General features: G+C 35.6%; 1 protein-coding gene across 1 annotated transcript; it reads left to right on the top strand.

Annotated features, from left to right (window-relative positions):
• Window positions 1–2,096: 2,096 nt before the first annotated feature.
• prkcdb (protein kinase C, delta b) lies at window positions 2,097–25,959 on the top strand. Its single transcript, XM_079597382.1, has 16 exons — window positions 2,097–2,244; window positions 12,230–12,356; window positions 12,531–12,797; window positions 14,210–14,375; window positions 16,698–16,729; window positions 17,027–17,112; window positions 18,574–18,703; window positions 18,823–18,923; window positions 19,140–19,227; window positions 19,932–20,020; window positions 20,101–20,274; window positions 21,463–21,554; window positions 21,711–21,773; window positions 22,775–23,102; window positions 23,255–23,383; window positions 24,848–25,959. The coding sequence occupies exons 2-16, from the start codon at window positions 12,248–12,250 to the stop codon at window positions 25,004–25,006; spliced, it is 2,013 nt and encodes a 670-aa protein (XP_079453508.1). The 5' UTR covers window positions 2,097–2,244; window positions 12,230–12,247; the 3' UTR covers window positions 25,007–25,959.
• Window positions 25,960–26,720: the final 761 nt, after the last annotated feature.

Genomic DNA, 26,720 nt, shown 5'->3' with positions numbered 1-26,720 from the left:
CATGTTTGTGTTCTGTACTTAATCAACGTGCTCCGTGTCTTTTCCTTTGGTGCCAATTGTATGTAACAGAAAGATACCAAAAGGGACAGAAAATAAGAGACAGAGTGAGGACGATAACCAGACACATGTTATTTTGGGGGGTTTCCTCTTTCCTCCCTAGCCTACTGGGTTCCTGTCATTACTCACAGACTGTTTGCCCTGGCACTGCGGGGAAACTGGCACTGAGTCCACCCTCGCTCAGTCGTTCCACTGCCCAGTGGTCAGCCTCACTAACACACTAACACAGTGAGAGTGTCTCAAGAGCTTATAAGCAGGACAGTCAGGGAAGCCATAACTATTAGAGCCCTTCCTGTTCCTGTTACGACGGAGACAGTAAAGATAGAAACTACTGTAAAGACAGTGATTTTAAAGAAAGATGATAAATGAATGACAACTTGGTCAGGTTGCGTGATGTGCAAGGCTACATTAAATCAGTTATTTCGTTTTTATTTGAGTTTTATTCATATTCTGAATTTATTTTTTATTTTTTATATTTTATGGTTTCATGATAATTTGAGTTTACTTTTTAGTAATGTGATTTTGCCTTTTTTATATGGCTATTTAGGTTTCATTTATTTCAGTCAATAATTTTAGTTCTTTAACACTTCTTTCAGTTTACTGCCAAGGCAACATTTCTAATTTTCATTTAGTTTAATTTTTTCAACTAATATTTATATTTTATTTTATTTCAGCTTTATTTCAATTAACATAAATGTTTTATAGTTTTAGCTTTAGTTTTTAGTTAACGATAATAACCCTTCATTAAATACTTGTTCACTTGGCATGAGAACATGTTTTTTTTGTAAAATATTTTTTAAATGACTAAATTTGTACATTTGTTTCTAAGGACATTTTTGGTTTACTTTTCTGCAATAAACAATTTTGGTATTTTGTTGGGTGACCACTTGATATACAAACCAAAAGCTCTGTATATCATTCTCATTTAAAACTCATTACAGACTTTACTTAAAACATTGAGGCTCTAAAACAAAATAATTTTTTTATTAGAATGTGTGAGAAAAGGCAGAAAGGAAGAGAGGAAAAATAAGGAGGAAAGAGAAACAATAAAGGAGAAGAAAGGAATAACTGCAAGATGCAGTTCTATAAAAGAGAAGAGAAGTGAAACCATCTTTCATAAACCCACGTGATAAGTCTTCACTGTTCTTCAGAACATAACTTTTTTCTATAATAATGGTATCTGTTGGATTGTAGTTTACATTGTTAATTTATTGCACACAAATGTCAGATTAGAGTATCGGTCGTTCGTTGGAATACTAAATATAGAAACACTGAAACTCCGAGCTTTATACACCACTGACAGACCTATTGAAGGGGTGGGGCAGTCTGTGAGTCAGCATCATGTGACTGCTGCTACCGTGTGTGTGTGTGTGTGTGTGTGTGTGTGTGTGTGTGTGTGTGTGTGTGTGTGTGTGTGTGTGTGTGTGTGTGTGTGTGTGTGTGTGTGTGTGTGTGTGTGTGTGTGTGTTTTGTCCATACCCATTCCTTGTGTAGGTGTGAGGGCGGGCCTGAGTGGAGTTCCCAAAGCTAGGTTTCCATCAGGAGTCTCCTGCCTTAAGGCAAGGAAAGCACCTGCTTAACCACCAACAATGTTAACTCATAAACCAGTCCAAAGGTGGTTAAATGAGAAACACACATTACCTTTTTTCCCCAACAGAAAATAATGACATTGATTGTGCACATCTATCAATCTTTAAATATTACATCATATCATCTAAAACTGTCAAAGACATTATGACAACTCAAAGCCTGAGACATTACACAACAGTCAGATTTAGACAGACAGACAGATATACACACACACAGAGACAGACAGACAGATAGATAGATAGATTTAAATACATAATTTGTTTCACTATTTATTTAAATTTAAGTTAAGTTATGTTTTCTTCTATTATTTAGATTTTTTTATTATTATTATTCTATGTATTCCAAGATTTGACAATAATTTATTATTTAGTCATTTAGACACTCCCATCCACTCTCTCTCTCTCTCTCTCTCGCTCTCGCTCTCTGTCTCTCTCTACCTGCTCGACGTCACTCTACCAGTATTGTCAACCCCAGACAGGCACAGTGAGCGGGTAAATACTTCCTCAAACACGCCGCGTTGCTCATTCTGCTATCAACTTACACAGCAGCAGTGAGGATAAGAGACGAATTATTGAAACCTCTCGGACACTGAAGTTGGTAAGTTTACTGCTACAACTTTTCACTTTTTGCGCGTTTTGTAGGCGTTTTGTAAAACCGCCCATCGGGAGCGTAAGTTAGAGATGACAGACATGTATAACATGAAACGTCCACGTTGTCCACCAACAACCAATAGATTTCGTCGCATTTTCGATGTTTGTCTCTCTGTCGCCACGAGCATCTAACGACACATTTCCAACAAATCAATTTATGAATTAATGGAAACAATTGTAGACACTTGGTAACGAGAGATTATCGAGGCTTTTTTGGACAGGAAGTCCTATAAATGTTTGATATCGTGTGTTCTTAAACATTCAAGCTCAGGAGAGGAAAAGAAACTTGATAAACTGTTTTTTTTGTATTCCACTTCACTTGGCTACGCTCTCCAGATACGCGGAAGCAGCAGCAGCAGCCGCTGTGTTACTTTTCGACAGTGTTTCATAGATTGCGCTGCCATAAAGTTTGTTTTGTAAACACATAAACCATAGAAAGACCAGACTGACAACTCTTTCCCGATCCTGTTCCTCCATACTGTAACATTGTAGACATTTACTTATGTAGGCTATTTTAGTCAGGAAACAAAAAGTGTTGGCCTAGCCTACTGTACGGTCTTGTTTTTCAAGTTTTTTGAGACGGAGAGACAGATAGCCTAAAAACTAACTAGTCTTGACGACAATGTTTATTATTCGCATGACAAGATAAAAACAAACTGCGCAGGATTCGCTTTGACCAACGTTTCAGGAGCGTCTTAATCGTGGTTTCCATAGTTACCGCTATGACTAGCGAGTTCTTCAGAGGCTGATGAGAAAATATTTGATCCTCCCACCTGGATCAGTCTCTTTCAACAGTCAACCCAATTTTTCGAAAGCATTAACTGCCACCACGAAATGAGCAATGTAAACTATTATCTCAGTGACAATATTTACCAAACCATTCTGACAACTGTTCCTGCACAGTCTCTCCATCCACCCTTGAAAAACAGCAGAACATGGGGAATATCTGTAGGCCTCGATGTGTGAGACAGACATGTGGTGCTGACAAATGCTTTATTAGAGATTTTCATTATCTTGCTTTGTTTGTTTTCATTACCAAAGAACTTGCATATTTGCATGGCGTGCCATATACTCAGTATCCAGGCCATATTTGCAAGCTGTTGGGTACTTCTGTACTTTTCATGGTGGTTTGTAAACCTGCAGAATAGTTAGATAAGTTGCAAATGGCATATAGCCTATTGTTTTTTTCAAGAACTGATAATTATTTTTATATTAATATGTCCATAACCAATATGATATTAAAGCAGCTTTATTAATTATAATGCATGCAAATTAGTTTTGAAGTGTCATTCACATGTGATTCCAAACCTGTATGCGTTTCATTCTTCTGTTCACAAAAGAAGATATTTTAAAGAATGTTGGTAATCAAACAGTTGACAGCGCACCCATTGGCATCCATTGTATTTTTTTTTCCTTATGGATGTCAATGCTGTCGTCAACTGATTACCAACATTCTTCAAAATATCTTCTTTTGTGTTCATCAGAAGAAAGAAACATCATGTTGAAAGGAAGGAAGTTTTCAAAATGAAGTTCAGACTCATACATAATATATAATTTAAATAAAGCTTATATTATTGTGAACTCTGATTATTATTATTTTTGCATATATTGTGCATACACAAGACACAACCACAGACTTAATGATTTTTACTCTTTCCTTTTAAAGCACACACGCACAAGCCACTGTATTGCACAATTTCTTTCTTTCCTCTTTTACAAATAATCACTGGGTGCTTTGTTCTTGACATTAACCAGGGATTCCAGTAGTTTGTCTCTTGTATTTTTCTTGTTTAAAGCTTGCTTGTGTGTCATCAGTCGCTACTGTACGTCCACAACCTGTTCAGTGAACCAAATCAACACATTGTGCTCAGCCGGAAGGCACATGTTAGTAAAGGTCTTAATCAACAACATGCATCGCCTCTGAATTATTTATCAACCAAACTGCAGGAGAGAAGAAAGTATAGTGATGATGGTGCGCCGTCACCCCGTCTGCCAACATCTATGTCGTCTCTGTTATACGCGCGGCTCTTTTACAAGCAAACACCATTAGTAGTGTTCAAATCTATCATCGGCTTTGTTTTGCGTTGTTTTTAACCTCATAGTGCCTCCGGCAAACACAAATACAACACACAATTCTTTTGTAAAAAGCTTTAGAGCCCAATACCCCAAAAGTATTGTTTGGGTTCTAGTATGTTTTGCATGTCATTACTCATTTTGTCTTTGAACGCAAAATGGTCTGTTGCGTGCTTTTATGGTAGTGAGCAAGCGCACAGGCCGTTCTCTGTTGGTCTTGGATTAATGAAGCTTTTGTGAAGTGTGCGTAAGGCAGAAATGGACACCACTCTTATTGCACAGGCAGACAGAGGCTAGCTCAGCTTCACCTTTAGGTCGACATGCCAATATACACACACGTGTGTGTGTGTGTGTGTGTGTGTGTGCCCAAAATTCGTGTCCAAAACACTGCATTGAGCAGTTCAGCAGATTGGAGCCCTAATATCGCACACACACATTTGATAGCAAGCCTGCTGTCACACAGTAAGCCCGGTTTCAGAGAAGAATTGGCTTTTCCAAACTAACCTTGACAAACTATTGTGTGCTTGTGTGTGTGTGTGTTATATGCGAGGGAAAGACAGAGGCATAGGGTCTCTTGTTTCTTAGCCTAAGGGAAGAGAGGGGTGAGAAATCAATGCTACACTAAAACGAATGTCACATGGCTCTCTGGACTCATCTGACCTTGAAGTCACTGATCTCCCGCTCTCCATGTTTCTCTCCCGCACTAACTCTCTCTGCACACAAACGCTTCCTTGATGCATGTTATTTTAACCCAGTAACCCTGTGACATACAGTACGTGTAAAAAAAAAAAAAAAAAAAATGGTTATGCTTGGTGTTATGTAACACTCACAATGACATTTTTGTTCTTGCATCCACTGATCGGTAACTGATTAAACTCACCTGCAGACCATTTACATGTAATTCTAGATCTTGTTTAGAATGACTAATTCTTTACATGACAAATGTATTCTTGTATTCATGTTTGTGTCCCAAATTTTGACCTTTAATTCAATATGAAATGAAAATGAACACTATTTACTATTTTAATGGACATTACACGTCTTATCGTGGACGATTCGTGCATGTTAGTCAAATAAAATATTTGAAATATATATTTTTTAAATGTAAAAATTAGGCTACTACTATTTACATCATTGATAATACAAAATGTTTCTTAATCATCAAATCAACATATTATAATGATTTCTAAAGGTTCACTGAAGACTGGAGTAATGATGCTGAAAATTCAGCCTTGCCATCACAAGAATAAATTGTATTTTAAAATATACTGAAATAGAAACAAATTTTTTAAAATGAAATAATATTTCACAATATTACTGTTTTACTATATTTTTGATAAAATTAATGCAGCCTTGGTGAGTATTAGAGATTTCTTTAAAAAAATGTTTGCTAGAGCCTAGGCCTATTAAAAAAATCTAGCTTTTGTCTGTCACATTAAAATGGGTTTAATGTCAACATGAAATCAAATTAGGATTTTTATCAAAAAAATGTTTTATATATATATATATATAACAAGTATATCTTAATAACCATAACCTGGTTCTCAAAATCTAAAACGACTTTTCTTTTCGGCTGACATCACCAAGCTGTTTTATTTTTCAATATTTTTCTTCCCCAATCACCTTTCAGGGAACATTTTTTATGATAAAAATAATTTTCTTGTATATCCAGTTTCACATTAATGTGCCATATTCCGGGCCGGAAGTAAAATGGGTGGCAAACATTGTATACTCATTTCACCTTTCTTAACTGTATTATGAGGACTGCAATGCACAGAGGATGAATGTGGGAGCCTGGCGGATTATATTTGCTGTAGGCCTACATTAGCAAAGTACAAACAGCAGCATGATGCCTTGAACTCTGACTATGAACTGTAATTCCATGCATACAGACATATTCACAAGTGTGAATTTAGAAATATGCAACTGCACCATCTGGACTAACAGGTTTCCCAGTGTTCTCCGAAACATGGGTGTCCTCGTATAAACTTCCGGGTTCTCTTCACCAGTTTCACATGACGACCCATGACTTTGCCAAATCATGTCCCTACATCTTTTCTTGTTTGAGAAGCCGTTTCACTTATACATTGCAATAGGCAAGAAAAGTAAATTTGAATTGTCTATATAGGTTTCAACCTGTTTTCCATTTGATCTGTATTATAGTAAAATCATCTGAAATATATGTGCTAGCTTCCATCCTCGTATTGAGCAAGAACAATTTGGAGACTGTAGGAAGTTAAAAAAAGAAAAAAGAAAAGGTGAGCAGAGCAGCTGTCTGATGCAGGATAGAGAACAGAGCGAGACTCTTATACAGGGCCGGCACTACAACACACACTGTAATTCTGTCCAATTACTTCTACACAAACACCCGCACACAGAGTGAGATCCCCGCAACAGACACAGCCTCTGTGAGCTGAGACTAATACTACACAGAAAGAAAAACAGAATGTGTCCAATAGATAAAACTTGGGGAAAGTCAAAAACGCAATAGAGAAGATTTAGATAATGGATGTTTTCAATCTATATGGAGATGTGAGATCCGTGAAAGCGCTTCCAGCATCCCACATGAAAGCCAAATATGTTTACCTTTATATCACTCTATGAAAATTTTTTAAATGTCTTTGATGTGTGTGAGAGAGAGAATCAAACATATATAGGGCGCGTATAGTGGGCAGAATAATAGAAGAGCAATGGATTTTATGTACAACTTTGCATTATCATTTCCTGAATATCATTTCCAGTGTTGCTGTTTCTGGCTGCTCAAATGAACAATACAATCCTGCATCTTTCGTTTGTTTTCCAAGTTTAATAAAAGTGCCCAAAAGTGTTGTATATTATACAGTATTGGAACATAAATTTGACTATTATAAAGTTAAAGCTTTCAGCTCACATTTGTTAGGTCTTCTCCACAGAAGTTTGTGTTTTTCAGTGTGAACACACAATACTCACGCTACTTTACTACAAAGAGAGTAAAATAGTACAAAAGTATGTGAAATGGGACTCTTTTTGTTTACATTTTTTGGGGAAAACAGCTAAACTGTGTTTACATTCAAAGTTGCAAATGTAGCCTAACTTATGTGCAAAATTGGAATATTGCATTATTTTTTTTTACCGTTTCCATTTTGTGTTCTAGAGAACAAAATTGTCACTTCCTGGAAAATTGCCGCAAAATATCTGTAATAAAAATAGATTTTTTTCATCATAAATGACTTGCATCTCTGAGCACACTCCTGGTGTTTGGGAATGCAATCATGTAAGACGCTTCTGGGTGGGTATTAAACCTAATTATTTTGATATCTGACTTTGGCTCAAGCCAACATTTGAGATGCGATGCGATTGATCTGCTGGTTAGTCAGTTATCCAATCAGAGTTATCCAAAATGAGTTTTTTTTTGGAGGTGGATTAAAACAGCTACTGGCACACTTCAGATCTACTTCATATGGCCCCACACAACCCACATAGAGACAGTGTGTAGATATTGTGGCCTTGACTTTACTTATAAGTGTATCATTAGCTGCTTTGGCCTTCATTTTTGTGCGTTCTTGAAGAGGAAGTGTTGCCTATATTAGTGAGGATATCATGTCTGTTCCTCGTCCTCCTACCTTCTTCGCACACATTTGTGCAATCTTAGCACATTACTCCATTTGTTTAACAGAAGCTGGTGGTTTGCCAGCTTTAGCATCATAAGAGTTAAAAGTAGTGCCATGCAAACATTAAAGGAGAACTCCGGTCAATTTTAACATTGAGCTCAATTTTTAGTAAATTTGGAGTGCTGTCAATACAGAGAACAACGACAAAAATCGGTGTTGCCTACACCGTGTTATCCTCTTTTTAAAATTTGCACCTTATTGACTTGAATGGGGCACGTTTTAAACCTGCTTTTATTTCTCTTATCATCCTTGATGTGTCATTACAAGTGCCCAGCCATGTTGAGTGATTCCTTCAGAGTGAACACGAGTGAATCTGACTGCAGGAGATGTGAAAGATATTAATAAAAATGATGTTATATCAGCCAGCGCACAGACCTGTATTTAGTTCCTGTTTTCGGTCGAAGTCCAAAGTAGTCGATTGTCGAGTTGACGCGCATAGGTTTAGTTACTTAGATCACGCGCGTGAACTCGACAATCGACTACTTTGGACTTCGACCGAAAACATGAACTAAATGCAGGTATGTGCGCTGGCTGATATAACATCATTTTTATTAATATCTTTCACATCTCCTGCAGTCAGATTCACTCGTGTTCACTCTGAAGGAATCACTCAACATGGCTGGGCACTTGTAATGACACATCAAGGATGATAAGAGAAATAAAAGCAGGTTTAAAACGTGCCCCATTCAAGTCAACAGGGTGCAAATTTTAAAAAGAGGATAACACGGTGTAGGCAACACCGATTTTTGTTGTTGTTCTCTGTATTGACAGCCCTCCAAATTTACTAAAAATTGAGCTCAATGTTAAAATTGACCGGAGTTCTCCTTTAAGACGCGTCTACTATACGCATACCAGAGTGTGTTAATTAAGCAGCAACCGATCTGGCTTTGATGGAGGTGACCTCTCTTGACAGATTAAAGGATTAGTTCACTTTTAAAGTGAAAATTCTGTCATCATATACTCACCCTCAAGTTGTTTCAAACCTGTATGAATTTCTTTCCTCTGCTGAACACAAAGGAAGATATTTAGAAGAATGTCAGTAACCAGACAGTTTTTGGTTCCCATTGACTTCCATAGTATATTTTTTTCCTACTATGGAAGTCAATGGGAACCAAAAAATGTCTGGTTACTGACATTCTTCTAAATATCTTCCTTTGTATTCAGCAGAGGAAAGAAATTCATACAGGTTTGAAACAACTTGAGGGTGAGTATATGATGACAGAATTTTCACTTTAAAAGTGAACTAATCCTTTAATAGACCGCTAAGGGAACCAGGCTACTGAAAAGACACACACACACACACACACACACACATACACACACACTGTCTGTTGAGACTAGCACACTTTTCACATTAATATTGATGACGTAAAACATAATGACATGTTTTCTGTTTTCTCAAATCATGATTTGTAGACAAGATTGAGTGGTGAATAGAGTTAGGCTGTCCGTCAAGTATATGAATGGTGTAAGAGTCTGGATTTTTAGCAAGCACATTAAACTTCCAGTATGCCACTCAATGCTTTCTTTCTTCCATCCCCCCTTTCTACATTTTCCTCATTTTCTCTCCATCCCCTCCCTCGCTGGATGGGGCTCATTTTTTCCACTCTCTCCAGGGAAACATTTTTTTTTGTAGTCATATGCCTTTGAGTGTAAGAGGTTTATGTTTGACTGAGTAAGTGTTTTATTAGCTGATATTAATGCATTTTTGTCATAATATGCATTTGAGTGTGTGTGGTCCCAGATTTTTTTTTTTATATCTTTCTCACTCTCTCAGTGTCTATTATAGATGTACATGAGTATACAACACATCATCACCATGAAAAATAATGGCGATTAAAAACAAATATCGCCAGGTTTTTCCCCTCTATACTTGAGAGTTTTCTGTGGGAGCTTTTACAGCTGGATACAATTAACTCAATTTACCATTTGATGATATAATTCATGTATTATATCATTTGTGGAGCAAGGCTCTGTCACAACCTTCAGCAATTATCTAAATCTACTCTCTCTGTATCATCATTTAATACTGTGTGTGTGTGACACAGATTAGTCCAATATCATCCATTTTAGGACTTTTTTTTTTAGGGCATGCAATTTCTAAGCTTTGGGACACCAAGTGTTTCAGAGCATTATATCATAATATAACACATCTAAAAAGGTCTTCACAATAAAACCTGTAGCTATTTTGTGTTGGGACATGTATATTTTATGTATTGATTGATTAGCTACTTTAAGCTTAAATAAAAATGGAATCAACCGTAGAAACGTATTGAGAAACCTACATAAAATGTCCTCCGTCATTTTGTGGTGTTACGTAAGACGTTTCAACACTTTTGATCTAAGTGTGACAGATCAGCAAATCAACCATCAAGCAACATCTCGGTTAGTCTCTCAGTGCTCCATCATGGGTGGTATTACAAATGTTCTTCACCTACTCAACATTTAGTCTCTTAGCTATTATGAGGCAAAGCTACCCAGAGACAGAAGGTTGCTCTATCAGTGTTTTAAGCTGAAGTGTGCGTTTTCTTTTTACTTAATAATATGCAATAACAGACCAGAAAGTCATTTGTAGGTTGATTTTCCTAAAAATTGTAAAAATTGTGGCTCTGTGGTGCTTTCAAAACATGAATCCGTTTGTTTGATAATTTCCAGACAACAGCAACACTGATTCGACCAATGGCATAAGTTTGGGGTGGAGCTATCTGTTTGTCTGACCAATGACAGATGAGTGGAATGTTCAGGAAATTTTGTCCGAAATCCATTTAGATTGTTACAGCTGCAGAAATCACATAAATCTATTTAAATAAGTACAAGATTGATAAGTTATTGTGGCAGATAACTACCATTATATACAAAACGGATCTTCTGTCATTTTTATTTTTCATTCACTTTATTTTCCATCGTGTTTGTGTGTGTGTGTGTGTGTGCAGTGTACATTTTAAGCCCTTAATCCCCTTGATTATTTTGTGAAACCAAGTAAAGGGCCAATTGTGTCCCAGAATCCTGGCAAAGCTCTGTGAAGCCGTTGTGTGAACAGTAATACCATTAGGAATCTGGTCCTAACTGAGGGGCTGGGATTGGAAAATGATGTAATTTTGTGGCTATAAAAAATAACAAATTATTTAGGTTCTACTCTTCCATTGTGCTTATTAAAAAAACAAAACTAGCTGGTCAACCGCAGTGAGTGTGATGCAAGAATTATCGGAAAAGAGTAATTTCACACATTTTGCAATAGGAAGTTGAACCAACTGGTTCTGAGACTGAAAGGCTGAAAATTTAGTAAATTTTGAAGCATTTATGAACAGTACTTGTTAAAGATGTCAAGGAAAAATACTACCATTTTTATTCCGCAAAGATGCATTAAATTGATCACAAATGACAGTGAAGACATTTAAAATGTTATAAAAGATTGTTATGCCAAATAAATTATGTAATTTTGAATTTTCTATTCATCAAGGAATCCTGAAAAAATGTATCATAGTTTACACAAAAAAATATTAAGTGTTTTCAACATTTTTTATAATAATAAATGTTTCTTAAGCAGCAAATCAGCATATTAGAATGATTTCTGAAGGAGTGATTATGCTGAAAATGTAGCTTTGTCATCACAGGAATAATCATCACACAAAATACTGTTTTTACTGTATTTTTGATCAAATAAATGCAGTCTTAGTGAGGATAAGAGACTTCTTTCAAAAACATGAATAAGTCTTATCGACCCCAAACCTTTGAAGAGTAGTACACTGTATTAACAAAAAGATTGTTTGCATCTTTGCCTGCACGTTTTTGAAGTTTTTTTCTGTCTAAAATCCAAACATCCGAGGCCAATGAAAGTGCTTCTATTTTTTTTATTCAGAACTTTTCATTACAAATTACACTCTCAGCATAACAATTTGAGAATCAAATTTTTTCGTGATTTTCATAATTTCTCCACTGTATCAGGAAGGATGAACTGATCACTCAGTATAGCTCACTTCCCTTTTCTTCTCACACATATCTACATCACACACATCATATTTTGCTCATCTTCTAAGAAATACTGCCTTAAATAATTGCCTAAATCTCCCTAAAAAGTGTTTCTTGTGATGCTTGTGGCTTGTTTCTTGTGAAAAAAACATTTCTCTTGGTGAGAACCGCCTGCCAGTTTGGTAGGTTGAGGTTTCATACGACCTCTGATCTTTATCAATTTTTCTTTTGTATATTTAGGCACAGTGATCTCTCACCATGGCTCCGTTCCTGCGGATTGCCTTCAATGAATTTAACCTGGGAGACCTTCCTCCTATGACAGAGCAACCGTTCTGTGCCATCAAAATGAAGGAATCGCTCAGCACAGGTCAGTGAGGCTTTCAAACAGAGCATAATGCTTTCTGTAAGGTAAAATTCACCTTATGGGATTGTCTTCTCAAGATATAAAGAATGCAGTGCTGCCATAGAATTTGGCTAAAATGTGGAATCTTAGAAGGCATCATCATTTCATTAGCATTTCTTCCTCTCTTTGTCCACCCAGAGCGAGGGAAGACGCTGGTCCAGAGGAAGCCCACCATGTACCCTGAATGGAAATCCCCATTTGACGCACACATCTACGAGGGCCGTGTCATACAGGTGGTCCTGATGAAAACACCAGAGGAGGCTCTGTCGGAGGCCACGGTGGGGGTCTCTGTCATTGCTGAGCGCTGCAAAAAAGGCAATGGTCATGCGGAGTTCTGGGTGGACCTGCAGCCTTCTGGGAAGGTGATGATGTCTGTCCAGTTCTTTTTGGAGGATGCAGACCTAGGTGGGTACATGTAAACGTAAACATGTATACAACGTTCAAAAGTTTGGGGATTTTTTAAAAGTTTTTGAAAGAATTCTCTATATGCTCACAATGGCTACATTTATTTGATCAATAATACAGTAAATATTATAAAACATTTAAACTGATTTCAGTCTTAATTGTCACATGAGCCTTCAGAAATTCTAATTTGCTTATTTGAAATAATTCTTATTATCATCAATGCTGAAAACAGTTGCACTGCCTACTTTTTTAAAACCGTTATACATTTCATCTTTGTAACATCATAAATGTATTTACTCTCACTTTTGATCAATTTAATGCATCCATATTGAATACACATATTAATTTATTTAAAAAAAACAACCAAAAAAGGTACTGACCCCAAACTTTTGAACCTTTTTCGTATTTATCTTTTTTAATTTAAGATGACTTGCATAAACCAAATGATCTTTTTCTGAATCAAGCTCTGCCCTGATGGGCAAAAACGAATATTTTTAAAACCCTAATTTGAAACGCATAGAAGCCTTGTGACTATTTCTATTAGTAGCATCGACTCCCTTCATTTCCCTTTGTCCCACTGTGGCTTTCCCCTCTTTCTTTAATTCTTTTTTTTCCCATTATCTCACCACCCTCAGATATCAGCTTAGTCATGTCAGCTGGTATCTGTCCTGTCTTTGCTTACTCATGCTGTCTTACTCATGTTTTCATGCTGGTATTTTTTTTCATTCCTCCTTCTCTTGTCTTTTCTGGCATCTATTTTTTAAAAAAAAAACATTATAGCATATTTGCTTATTATATCTCAAAATATATAACTGGTTGTTACTGTACTGTAAAAAAATATATTTTCACAGTGATATTTTGGAAAGGCTTGTCTTTTTACTTGTCTTTAAAACAATAATTGTGTCATACACTCTGGCACTGTGTCAGAGGGCAAACCCATCAACCTCACGCTTTGTTTCTAACTCTCAGCAGGAAATGTTGATAGTAATCTATTAAAATGCTGAAGGCATAGGCATCATAAACAGAATTATCATTACCGGTATGTACCACATATTTAGTATCCAAAAGCCAGTGAGGTTAATGTTTAGGCATAAGTTATTAATAAATATCCCATTTATGGGACATTTATTTTAAAAAAATCATTTTTAATTTTGCCGTGGAACACTATTTAGCACGGTGCCATTCACACTTTCTATTCTATTTTATCTTTTCTTTTTTTTTTTGTCACAAAATGAGTCAAATTAAACAAGTTTTAAACAACACAACAGGAAATAGATTATGACAATTTTAGTTTTCTGGTCAAATAACATATAGCTATGTAATGTCATTTTAATATGCAAGTAAAGCTCATTTTAATTCAGAACAGAGAGAGTTGTCTATTTCAATAGACCTTGTTTTGACCTGCTTCACAGAATCCAAGTCCTCAATGATTGTGAAAGAGGAAGATGGCCTCCTCACAATAAACCGAAGGAGAGGAGCCATCAAACAGGCCAAGGTTCACTTCATCAAGAACCACGAGTTCACAGCCACCTTCTTCAAACAGCCCACCTTCTGCTCGGTCTGCAGGGAGTTTGTGTGGTGAGTAAAGAAATCGATGAATTAAAGAAAAACAAATGGTGTTACAGATGCACTTTTATTGCACAGTAATCATCCCACATCTAATAGCTTGTACACACAGTAACAGTAAAATAAATGTAATAACTAGAGAATACATTTGTCGCCATTCATCGCCACCATTTGTTTTAGGTGGATGCCAGCCAGCGTTTCTTTTTTTAGTGCATTGCTATGTGTTTGCGAGGGCCCAAGTCTTATAATATTAAATATGATATACTGGATTGGTCCCTAGATATGACTTAGATCCCTCTACATATATTTTAATGTCCACCATGCAAAAAATTGTAAATCTAAGTGCTTAGAAAAACTTTTTTCAAGGTATCATGCCCACAGCAGGGGTGTTTCTAGCTTTCCGTCAGTTTAAAACATGCGCCCATTATTATTGTTTTGGATATAAATGGTCTTTTCCTGTAATACCAAGTCATTCATGTGCTGTACGAGTCATTCAACTTCTTTGTTGTTGACAAATGATAGATAACATTTGCAAGTTTTGTTTCCATATATTCACCTCGTCCAGCGCTATTTTGGTTTTCTGTCTTATAAAATATATATAATATAGAAACGATTCCGTGCGTAAGTGAACTGTCTGAATGGCACGTCCTGATTGTGTCGGGTTAGACGCATTCCTGGATCAACATATTTAGTTGATTCTGGAACAACATTTCTGTCCTAAAATTTAGTCCTAAACATATCCCTACCCCTGAACATATCCCTACTGAAAAGTTATCCCTGCGATCAGAGGGAAATGATAGGTGAATAACACTGAAGAACACAGAAGCTTGTTAGCCTAAACTTGCCATAAACTGTAAACTTGTCCTTTGAATCTGAGTGGTTGATTGGAATGTTGATCCAGGATCAACAAATAAGTTGCACTTGGTGAAATCAGGTTCTGCATTTGAATGAATCAAACGGAATCACGTACAAGACCTGGCTAACCCATTTGACGATTAGAATAAAAGAGTGATTCATTCACAAATCTGCCATCACTATACTAGTTCTGATTCTAAACCACTGATAGAAAATAAACATGACTTGATTGCTAAAATATTAGAGAAAACAATGCAAAGGCTTTATTAAGCACTTTATATACCCAGTAAAGCACTATATAAATGTAACAAATTATGTTAACACTTTACAATAAGGTTCGCTAGTTAACATTAGTTAACTACATTAGCTAACATGAACTAATAATGAATTTCACATATACAGCATTTAATAATCTTTGTTACTGTTAATTTCAACATTTAGTAATACTTTATTAAAATCTTGTGCACATTAGTTAATGCACTGTGAACTAACATGAACTAACAATGAACAGCGGTATTTCTATTAACTAAAGTTAACAAAGATTAACAAATACGGTAACAAATGTATTGCTCATGGTTAGTTCATGTTAGTTAATACATTAACTAATGAACCTTATTGTAAAGTGTTACCCAAATTATTTTTATTTTTATTATTAGTAGTAATATTTACCTAGGGCACAGCCGTACTTCACTGGGTCTCATGCCCCAGTAAAAAGGGTCTAGCGATGCCCCTAGTCCTGGTCCCAAGTATTAGCAACAGCAGTGGTTCGTGATCTAAACTGCAAAAGCAAAGTTTGCTGGTTCGATACCAAATTGAAATGACCCAGAAACTAGAGAATTACTGAGATTACAATGCAGCACTGATGTGCCCTTAAGCGATATACTTCTCAGTCAAAGTGACGCATAGTCCTCTAATTGGCGTACTATAACAGGTTAGTCCAGGGAGATGGAATCCAGCGAGATAAGTCACTTTGAATAAAAAAAAAAACTCATTATAAATGGCCAGTCACTGCATGACTAACATTAAACGATTAGAAAATATTTTTTCATCACTATTAGAAATCTTTAAATGATTTAAAATTGTATCTCATGTAGGCATAAGAAAGTAATATCTGTAAGTAGCCAGAAGCGTCTGCCAGTAATAATCTTGGTGTGTGTGTGTTTGTAAGTCATAGTATTGGATAGCATCTGTGTTTGTTTGCGCAAGCGCACTTGGACTTTCCTCTGATATTTCAGCCGCCTCAGCAGAGTCCCTTGGGCTGTCTCCTTCCTGTGCAGCATGAGACAGATTGCTTCAGTGCTTTGTTCACACTGTGTATATAAATGTATTTGTGTTGGAGAGTCATTTATTTAAAGTCTCCCTAATAAGAGTTTCAAATGTACATAATTTATGTGCTAACAGTCTATTATCACCTGCTGTGTAGAAATATCAATAATCCAACATTTTTCATTATTTAAACTTTTTTTTTTTGCATTCTAGGGGTCTCAACAAGCAGGGCTACAAATGTAGGCGTAAGTATCTTCACAGCTTTCTTGATCTATTGTAGACACTCCCATCTGTTTCTTAGTAAGAAGTTAGAAGAACACACATACATATTAGTAGATTTGTTCCTTGAACAACAAAATCAGTCATATAATATTGCATTCTGACAAGCTTTTTTCTGTGTGGCACATAAATCACCCTCCTGTGCAGAATTAACATAATGGGCTCTTTTGAAATCTGTTTTTAATAAGATATTTCGTTCCATTAGAATTATCAGAAGGTAATTTGAACACATTACACCTTATTGCCCCCTTGCTCTTTTCTAGAATGCAATGCGGCCATTCACAAGAAGTGCATTGATAAGATCATTGGGAGATGCACAGGAACAGCAACCAACAGTCGAGATACAGTGGTAAGCACAGTCCTCTTCAACATCACCGTGAGAGGGTCCGAAGCAGTTCTGTAGGGAGTCCGCCTATTGTTAATTGAACTAAAACCTATTTAATAAATAAATAAAAATGAAAGTATGAAAGCAATATTTAGCAAAACAAAACTTACTATTGATGCAATACTTACTATTGAAGTTAAAAGTTTGGGATTAGTAAGATATATAGTTTCATAATATATTTCATAAGATATAGTTTCTATAATAAATGACTCTGCATATATAGAATGTATAATTTCACTCTACATCAATAATGATTATTTTATCAGGTTTCGTACAATGTACTTGAAGTACCGTACTTGGATTTTACTTTTTGACATTTAAGTCCTGTAAAAACTTTGAAAACATCCATATTCATGATAAACTACTTAAAGTGCTTAAATTGTTGAATTGTTGAAAGCCATTATATATGAAATTAGTGTTACATTTTTTCGATAAAACAACCTTTTCATGCAAGGTTAACTGCAATTGGTTTCATATAGATATAGATCCATTTGGCATGTATATGAGCATGACATTGCTCATATAAATAATACCCACTTATATGATACAGCTTTCATTCTTCAAGTCAATCCTATGTTCATGAATAAAACATCAGTTTAAATAAGGAAAGTGATAGTATCCTTTCAATGGTTAAAGTTACCACACTCTTTGCATGCTTTGCATGTGCTGCACTTTATTTGTACCACTTGTTTTTATTATTAGTTTATATTTCTTTATATATTTACCTTTTTAGTTTAAAAGATAGTTTGAAAGATAATAAATGTATTGTTTTATTAGTGAGATCTCTGATTGTAGTCCTTGAAAACCAAAAAAAAGTAGAGCTTTAAATGTCCTGGAATTTCATTTTACAGTAACTGCGAACCCTGTTTTATGATCTTGTTATTTCTTTTGTAAATAAATATTATAATATACAATTATTTTTATGGCTTTGCACTGTAAATATCATAAAGTATGTACCTCTCTGATGCCTGCTTTGGGTCTAATGGTCAAATTTTAACAAGGACTTTAACTTGTAGACTTGTAGAAAAATCACTTGCAGTTCCAAAGGGCTGGTCCTTCTGCTTCCAATTTCAATAATGACCAGAGCAGGGATCAGAGTCTATCAGTAATCAATAGAAGCTTATGACATTATTAAAGCAAAGTTTCCATGTTGCAAATATGTCTGTGTCAGGGTCACTAAACTCATAAACTGCCCATTTTGCCTTCTTATAATCAATCGATCATGCTTAACATCTCGGCATGGAGACTAACAAAAGTTTTTTAGCAATACTTTTGTCCGGAGTCTTTGATTACATTAGTCCCAGTGGGCAGTTCTGGGGTCCATGAGGCTATGAAGGGCCGTCATGATGCATTTTAGATGTTGCATCTCTGCCCACAAGCATTTGGATTCAGTCTGGTGCTGATGGGTTCTTGGTATGTCTGCAGTTTCAGAAGGAGCGCTTTAAGATTGACATGCCACATCGCTTCAGGACCCATAACTACATGAGCCCGACCTTCTGCGACCACTGTGGGAGTCTGCTGTGGGGAATGGTCAAACAAGGCCTCAAGTGTGAAGGTTAGGAAGATTTTGTTTTATCTCTCACCTGTTTCCCCGTTTCATTCGCAATGTCTTTTTTCCTTCTTTGTCTCTTTCTCTGTTTTTAATATCTAATGCAACTAACTCTCTCTGTTCAGAATGTAGCATGAACACACATCATAAATGCCAGACCAAGGTTGCCAATCTCTGCGGGATCAACCAGAAGCTCCTGGCTGAGGCTTTGACTCAAGTCAGCCTGGTAAGTGATTCAACTAGTTGCCCTGGCTCATTTTCAGGGCATCTTTGCATTTTATAAACCTAAAAGATTATTTTTTTGGGTTGTGTTGAATTTTCATGTGTGGAATTATGTTTGACATACTGAGTCATGTTCTCTGTATTATTAGTATGTAACAAACTCCCAGAAATAAAGTAGACAAAATCTGACATTCTTACTATTTTCATTTATTGTGTTTAGAAATCTTCCACAAAGCGTCCAGATCCCACTCTGTCGGAAACTGGAATCTATCAAGCCATAGACAAAAACATGCCAGTGGACCCTAGTGGTGAGTTTCCATTACTGCATGTTCTCTGCTGTATTTTTGCTCCCCTTTAGCTTCAACGTATTCTTCAAACCATTATGTCACACTTAAAAATGTCATACATTTAATTTAATTAGAAAATATCTAACTGTGACATCTGCACATTAGGTTTTTCTCAGCTCTAATGTCTTTCTTTAACAATTTTGCAATGGTTTTCATCAAGCTTGTGTCATTGTGATTTTTAGTGGTTGAATGAAGTCACTTTTCAAATTCACTTTCTGTGGGAATCTTAAGAAAAACATGAAATGATAATGTTATAGTATCATTGAGATACTTCTATATTTTTTATTTATAGTTTGTATCTTTATATTTTTTGGTTTTGTTTTAAATTTTACTTGTAAAGTTGTAGTAATCTTGTTGTATTTTTGCCTTTTTTAAAAAATGTCTATATAATTTATACATTTTGTATTTCAATTTTAGTTTGAGTTATTTTATTACAATACGATTTGGGTGAATAAATAAACAAAAATAAGAAATGTTGGTTTGGCAAAACTTTGGCAAGTTTTTTTATTCGTTTTTTAATGTTGTATTTTTTTTTTTCAGTTAACAATTATTTTACTTCTAACAACGGAAATGTTTGTTATGGTTTTAGGTTTAAGTTTATGTCACTTTTATAACCTGTTTTGTGTTTATTAATGTGTGGACATTGGGATATTTGTGTTTAAAAGTGTTAGCGGAGGCCTCTACCATCCCGTCCCGCGTCTCCATGAACAACTTCGTGTTCCATAAAGTACTGGGAAAAGGCAGCTTTGGAAAGGTAAGAAACACACAGTGTACAGATTTCTGCATTGAATTAATTTGAAGTCCAGTCTTTAAACAGTTCCCATGTCCTGTCAGGTATTGCTGGCTGAGCTCAAAGGAAAGGGGGAATATTTTGCCGTAAAGGCCCTGAAGAAAGATGTTGTGCTTATGGACGATGACGTGGAGTGCACGATGGTGGAAAAACGAGTGTTGGCATTAGCCTGGGAAAACCCTTTTCTTACACACCTCTACTGCACCTTTCAGTCGAAGGTGAGTGTTCTTCCAAATAATAACGTTACACCATTCAAAAATCAGGGGTCAGTAAGAAATTACTTATAATACTTTTATTCAGCAAGGATGCATTAAATCAATCAAAAGTGACAGTAAAGATATTTATAATGATTTCTTTTTCAAAAAAATGCTGTTCTTTTGAAATTTCCATTCATCAAAGAATCCAGATTTTTTTCATTTCAGTTTCTACAAAAGTATTAAGCAGCACCACTGTTTTCAAATTGATAATAATAAGAAATATTTCTTGAGCAGCAAATCAGAATATTAGAATGATTTCTGAAAGATCATGTGACGCTGAAGACTGGAGCAATGATTTTAAAAATAACCTTTGCCGTCACAGAATAAATAACATTTGAAAATATATTAAAATAGAAAACAGTTTTTTTTTTTTTTTTTTTTTTTTTTTATACAATATAACTGCTTTTACTGTGTTTTTTTAATAAAAATAAATGCAGCCTTGGTGAGCATAAAAGACTTAATTTAAAAAATCTATAAAGAAGTCTTACCAACCCTGAACTTTTCATTGGCAGTCTATACAAGGAAATACAAAGACACTCACTAATATGCCTTAAATATTGTTGCAGTGACGGTATTATGTATAATATATAATATATTTTTATTTTAATTTTAAAAGTGCTAAAAATTGTAATGCATTAGAGATACTTAGGAATATGGTATGTGGTCCAACAAAGTGAAATCTCTTTCTGTCAAATGGTTTAAATCAAGGTTAAAGTAAAGCATTTACAAGAAGCATGCTGAAGAACTAGTTCGCCCCATTACGCTTGCTATGTTTCCATGTCTATCAACATGTCAGCATGTGTGAAGGACAATGGGTTTGACGTTGGAACATTATGAGAATGGCATGGAATGTTGGAACACATGAATGTTTTAAATAACATGTTCTATTTGGGAGCTTATACCATGACGGTGTAGTCTTGAGCAGATGCATATCTGTGTGTCTGTGCAAGATGGGAATGTATGGAGGGGAATTACACAAAAGATTACTGTGTGAAATTGCCTCACAATTGCCCAAATTGTCTTTTTTTGGACAGGCTCACACAAATATCTAACCAAGATAATTTGCTGTAGAATTATGTGTTGTGGTCAATGTATTGTCACAATCCAGTGCCTCTCAATAATGATGCTGATCTGTGTGTTTATCAATAGGAGCACTTATTCTTTGTGATGGAGTATCTGAATGGAGGAGATCTGATGTTCCACATTCAGGATAAGGGGCGTTTTGATTTGTTCAGAGCCACGTGAGTGACATGCGTTCTGAATAAATCATCTCCAAACAGTTAAACATTTACTGTAGCATATGAGTTATTTTCCATAATCAAGAAATATACATTTATATATTTTTTTGTTTGTTAAACATCAGCAAGTGTTTTGCTCAAATCTGTTTCCTGTCCCAGGTTCTATTCTGCTGAAATCATCTGTGGAATACAGTACCTCCACACTAAAGGCATTATATACAGGTGAGAGAAAGCTTCCTGTGGTCTGATGACACTGGATTTTCGCAAAGAGATGCTCCTGATGTATAATCATTGTAATCTATTGTATATTTACACTAATATTGAAGAAACTCTTACGATTATTATTTTTTCTATGAAACAATATTTATATGAGGATTTTTATATATGTTTTCATATACGTATGGATATACATATATATTAGTGCTGTCAAATCGATTAATCAATCTAAAATAAAAGTTTGTCTTTATATAATATATAATATATATATATATATATATACTGTATTTATTTATATATATATATATGTAACTATAATATACTGTGTGTGTGTGTGTGTGTGTGTGTGTGTGTGTGTGTGTGTGTGTGTGTGTGTGTGTGTGTGTGTGTGTGTGTGTGTGTGTGTGTGTGTGTGTGTGTGTGTGTGTGTGTGTGTGTGTGTGTGTGTGTGTGTGTGTTTGTGTGTGTATATATATTCTACGTTTACCATAATGTGACAAATCAACCTTTTGGTTGAGCACGTTTTTGAAAATTTATTAAAAACATATTAAAGTTTTTTTCATGGCACCAAGTAACATAATTTTGTAAAGTTAGGGCTCTTACAGTGTAATATGTCAAAAAATATACGGTAATGCTTATCTTGCAAGATTTTACCAAGAACAGTTCACATGGCAGGAGTGATTTATTTGTTTCTGACATCCATGTTAGAAGAAGTGTTGTGACAAGTGCTGTTGATTGACACTGTGACATCTAGTGGATTTTTTTGGCATAACATACCTCAACCAAATGGTAGAGATGGCTCAATCAGCTTCAGTTAAGTTACGTACTCCTCTCAATAAAATATAGTGACTCAAAATGTGCTCAACCATTTGGTCGAACAGGCAGTTAAAAAATAAATGCAGCCTTGGTGAGCATAAGAGACTTCTTTCAAAAATACCGACCTCAAACTTTTGAACCATATAACTTAAAACTCTCATATGGACTCTTTCCCCCCCCTACTTAATCAGAGATTTAAAGTTGGACAATGTGATGCTGGACAAGGATGGACATATTAAGATTGCAGACTTTGGGATGTGCAAAGAGAACATAATTGGAGAAAACAGAGCTACCACATTCTGTGGCACACCAGATTATATTGCGCCCGAGATCCTGCTGGGACAGAAATACAGTTTCTCTGTGGACTGGTGGTCATTCGGCGTGCTGCTCTACGAGATGCTGATTGGCCAGTCGCCATTCCAGGGCGATGATGAGGACGAGCTGTTCGAGTCGATCCGCATGGATGTACCTCACTTCCCACGATGGATTACCAAGGAGGCCAAAGACCTGATGGAGAAAGTGAGTGTGACCCACTGATTTATCTTGATGAACGCTGTCAGTATTGATGCTTTATAGAATCATTTACATACGGTACTTGGACTGGCCTGCAGTGCAAGTGGAGGAAGTCTATGTTCTCAAAATTGAAATCTGTGCCTTTTACATTTTCACAGTTATTTGAGCGGGATCCAACCCGACGGCTTGGTGTTGTGGGAAATATCCGTGGACATGCCTTCTTCAAGACAATCAACTGGCCTGCACTGGAGAAACGAGAGGTGTCTCCACCGTTCAAGCCAAAAGTGGTAAGAGTCTGATTTGATTTGAGTAAAAGCGTGTGAAGCTATTTGCTCCTCAAAATGTGACATAACTCTGACAGATCAGCCAGTTTATAGATTATGCATTTCTATAAGCCAGCGTTGTTATTGATAGCTAAAACGAAAACTATTAAAACTCTTTTTCTCTTTTAGTCTCTCTCTCTCTCTCTCTCTCTCTCTCTCTCTCTCTCTCTCTCTCTCTCTCTCTCTCTCTCTCTCTCTCTCTAATGATCCTACATTTTCAATTAAACCATCAAAATATGAGGAAATAATTGTATCTTTTTAAAATATTGTGAATATGATAGAAGAACAAAACACTAAACATATACAGGTTGGATATTGCTATGCAACAAAATGAATACAAAAGCATACACTGACTACAACATAATGAGTTATTAATATTTTGTTTGTTGTTTAGTTTTTTCATGTGTTCATCATTTCTTAGTATGACAGCCTGGCCAAAAAGTATGTCGGCACAAATTTGCATTTTTAATTGCGTTATCACAAATAAAACAATTGACTCTAAGCACAAATATGCAATATGCTTATAAAATCTTTAACACATTTTTAATAATTTAAAAAAAGGATAAAGATGTCAATTTTACTTGGCCGGACATCACTTTTGGCCACTATTGTAACTAACTAAAATAAAAATAAGTTTGTTGTAAGTTAAAGTAAATTACTAAAATTATTATAACTGAAATAAGCTAAATAGAAATATTTAAAGCATAAAACAAAATAGCTAAAATTTGAAATAAAATCAAAATAAATATGACAAATAACAAATTCAAAATATGATTAAACACTGCTAAGAGGGTTATTAAAGAGAGGTTTCACCTACATGCATGATTCATTTTATGATTGAATCTGATTGCAAAGGGATTGTGATTGTGTGTTAACATCTTATTGCATATGTTGAAGGAATGTACTGAACACATGAAATAGTAAAATATCTGTCATAAATGTTTAGCTAGTGTAGTTTTCATGGCTGAAAACTACAGTTAATGATAAACTAAAAACCAATGCCTTATCTGCGCTCTTATGACGACATTACAATAACAGGAAATCTCTTTTAAAGAGGTTATATCATGTCATGAGGAATCAGATTTTCCCTAATCTGCTGAGATAAGAGTTGGGTTTAAAAACTTCCTCCCCAGTCCAAGTGGAAAACTTTACCACTGATGTCATACTGCAGATTGCCACATTTACAACACGTCAACAATGCATATTTGGTATTCAGAAACTTGAACTGCCTAGTCATAGTATTATTCCTACTATTCCTGTCTCCAGCATACTAATATACAGAGCCCCTATAGGGACATGATGGTGGAAAAAATAATAAGTCAATGCTTTTGCGTTCTCTCGCAAATGTTTTGAGTAGAAACTTTGTGTTCAAACCCTCATTAACAGTCTTAAAAGTGACTTCTGCCATCTCTCTTCCTCTACTTGTAGAAATCAGCCAATGACTGTAGCAACTTTGACCGGGAGTTTCTCAGCGAGAAGCCTCGTCTCTCTCAATGCGACAAAAACCTGCTTGACTCTATGGACCAGTCCGTCTTTAAAGGCTTCTCTTTCATTAACCCCAAAATGGACACCATTTTGGAGAAATGAGACATTCTGGCCAGGATCTTCTAAACCTGCCCCTCTCGAAATCAAAAATGGCATACTGGAGCCAGGAGTTCAACCAGTGTTACACTTGTTATACTTTCTGGATGGTCCAAATAGATAATGGTGTATTTATGTCTTTGTTAATCAAATGATCAAAACTTCAAATCAAAAGAACTTATTTTAATCATGTACTAGTTATTGTAATATCCCTAACATAGAAATGTATATGTTCATGGGATTAAATAATACCCTTACTATCAGACACGCATATACACAACTTGACAAAAAGGGACTCTGAGAGAAAGGGACTGTATTTTGTAGACTGTATAATATGCTGGGACTTTGCAATTTGATTGAATAGTGGCCTTCTTAACACTCTTGAATCCTCCTTGTTCGCCATCATACAACGTTTCATTGTTAAACATAGACTATCATACTAAGGTTCATTTGTTGGATGATTTGGCCTTTCTTTTGTATCAATCTTTTCTTGTTGATCTGAAACAAGTTTTACAGTGTAATTTTAAGATGCTGATTTTCCCAGCGTGAGCTGGCATAAGCTCGGCTGAGTGTACACAAAATGGTGTTTTTTTCCCCACTATGGATATAATGGAAGTCTTGTGTAGGTGAACCTAAAACCTCTGCACTATGAAAACTTTAGAAATATTAATGTCCTACTAGACATCTTGTTCATGCATAGGTTTACTTTTATGGTACTGTAATAGGTAGTTGGTACAGAATATGGATAATAGGTGGAGGATATACATCTGAGTATAAATATATATACTGTTATTTAATGTTGGTATTTTAATAAAGTATGATACTGTATATAACTATATGTATATTGTTCTGAACGGTTGCTGTTACTGGAGTAATAAATGAAAAACTCTTCTTTTTTTTAACTGAATTTACTCCTCAGAACTCAACACCATTAAAAGTTTCCTCTACTTTCATCGTTTTACGTTTGTGACAGCTTCGTCCATTATACAGTTTTACTTAACAGAGGTTTATTACAATAGCTTCTGCCAAAATGTTACTGAAATAAAATTTGGTAAACTGTTTGTGGCTACTGCGGTCACTCAAAATGAATGAATAAATAACGCTTTAAGGATATTGCGCTTTAATTTAGGTTAAAAAACGTATTGTTTAGATATTTTTTTTCTAAGGAAGTGTGACAAGGAGGATGTTCAGTGTACTTTGTGCTGAGCCATCATCATCAGCGACCATCACAGCCGCTTAAACTAATTCGAAAGGATTGATTTTACTGCCATCTAGCGGATATGGCTTTAAACTGCATGTTAAGCCTCTTTTGACCTAAAGATCCGGAGCATTTCAGCAAATTCAGATCCACCGGTTATGTGCGTGACTAAAGTTTACTTATGATGCTAAAGTGTCTAAAAAAAAAGCTGTTGATGTAGTTTATACCCCAACAGAGGTGCCAACTATGAATGAAAGAGCAGGCTGTCTTTTTTACATGGCGGGTGTAAACAGTCACATGACCAGAGCCGTTTAATTTCAGTTTGTCCCCATAGACTGTAAAAAAATAGGGTTTGTCCCTCTGAAAGATGTCTGGGTCAAAGCTCCAATGAAGGAGGCACGTAAACATTTTAGTATGATGTAACTACACATTGGAGGCATATTTAAAAGAGGTATTAATACTATTAAAATGTGTCTTTCTGTTATAAATCATGTTCACTATAGCCAACTTGTAGGCTAAACA

The sequence above is a fragment of the Phoxinus phoxinus genome (genome assembly GCF_949152265.1).
Source record: "Phoxinus phoxinus genome assembly, chromosome: 22".
Classification (NCBI taxonomy): domain Eukaryota; kingdom Metazoa; phylum Chordata; class Actinopteri; order Cypriniformes; family Leuciscidae; genus Phoxinus; species Phoxinus phoxinus.
Note: the sequence above shows the minus strand (reverse complement) of the source record. Positions and strands in the feature narration are given on the sequence as shown.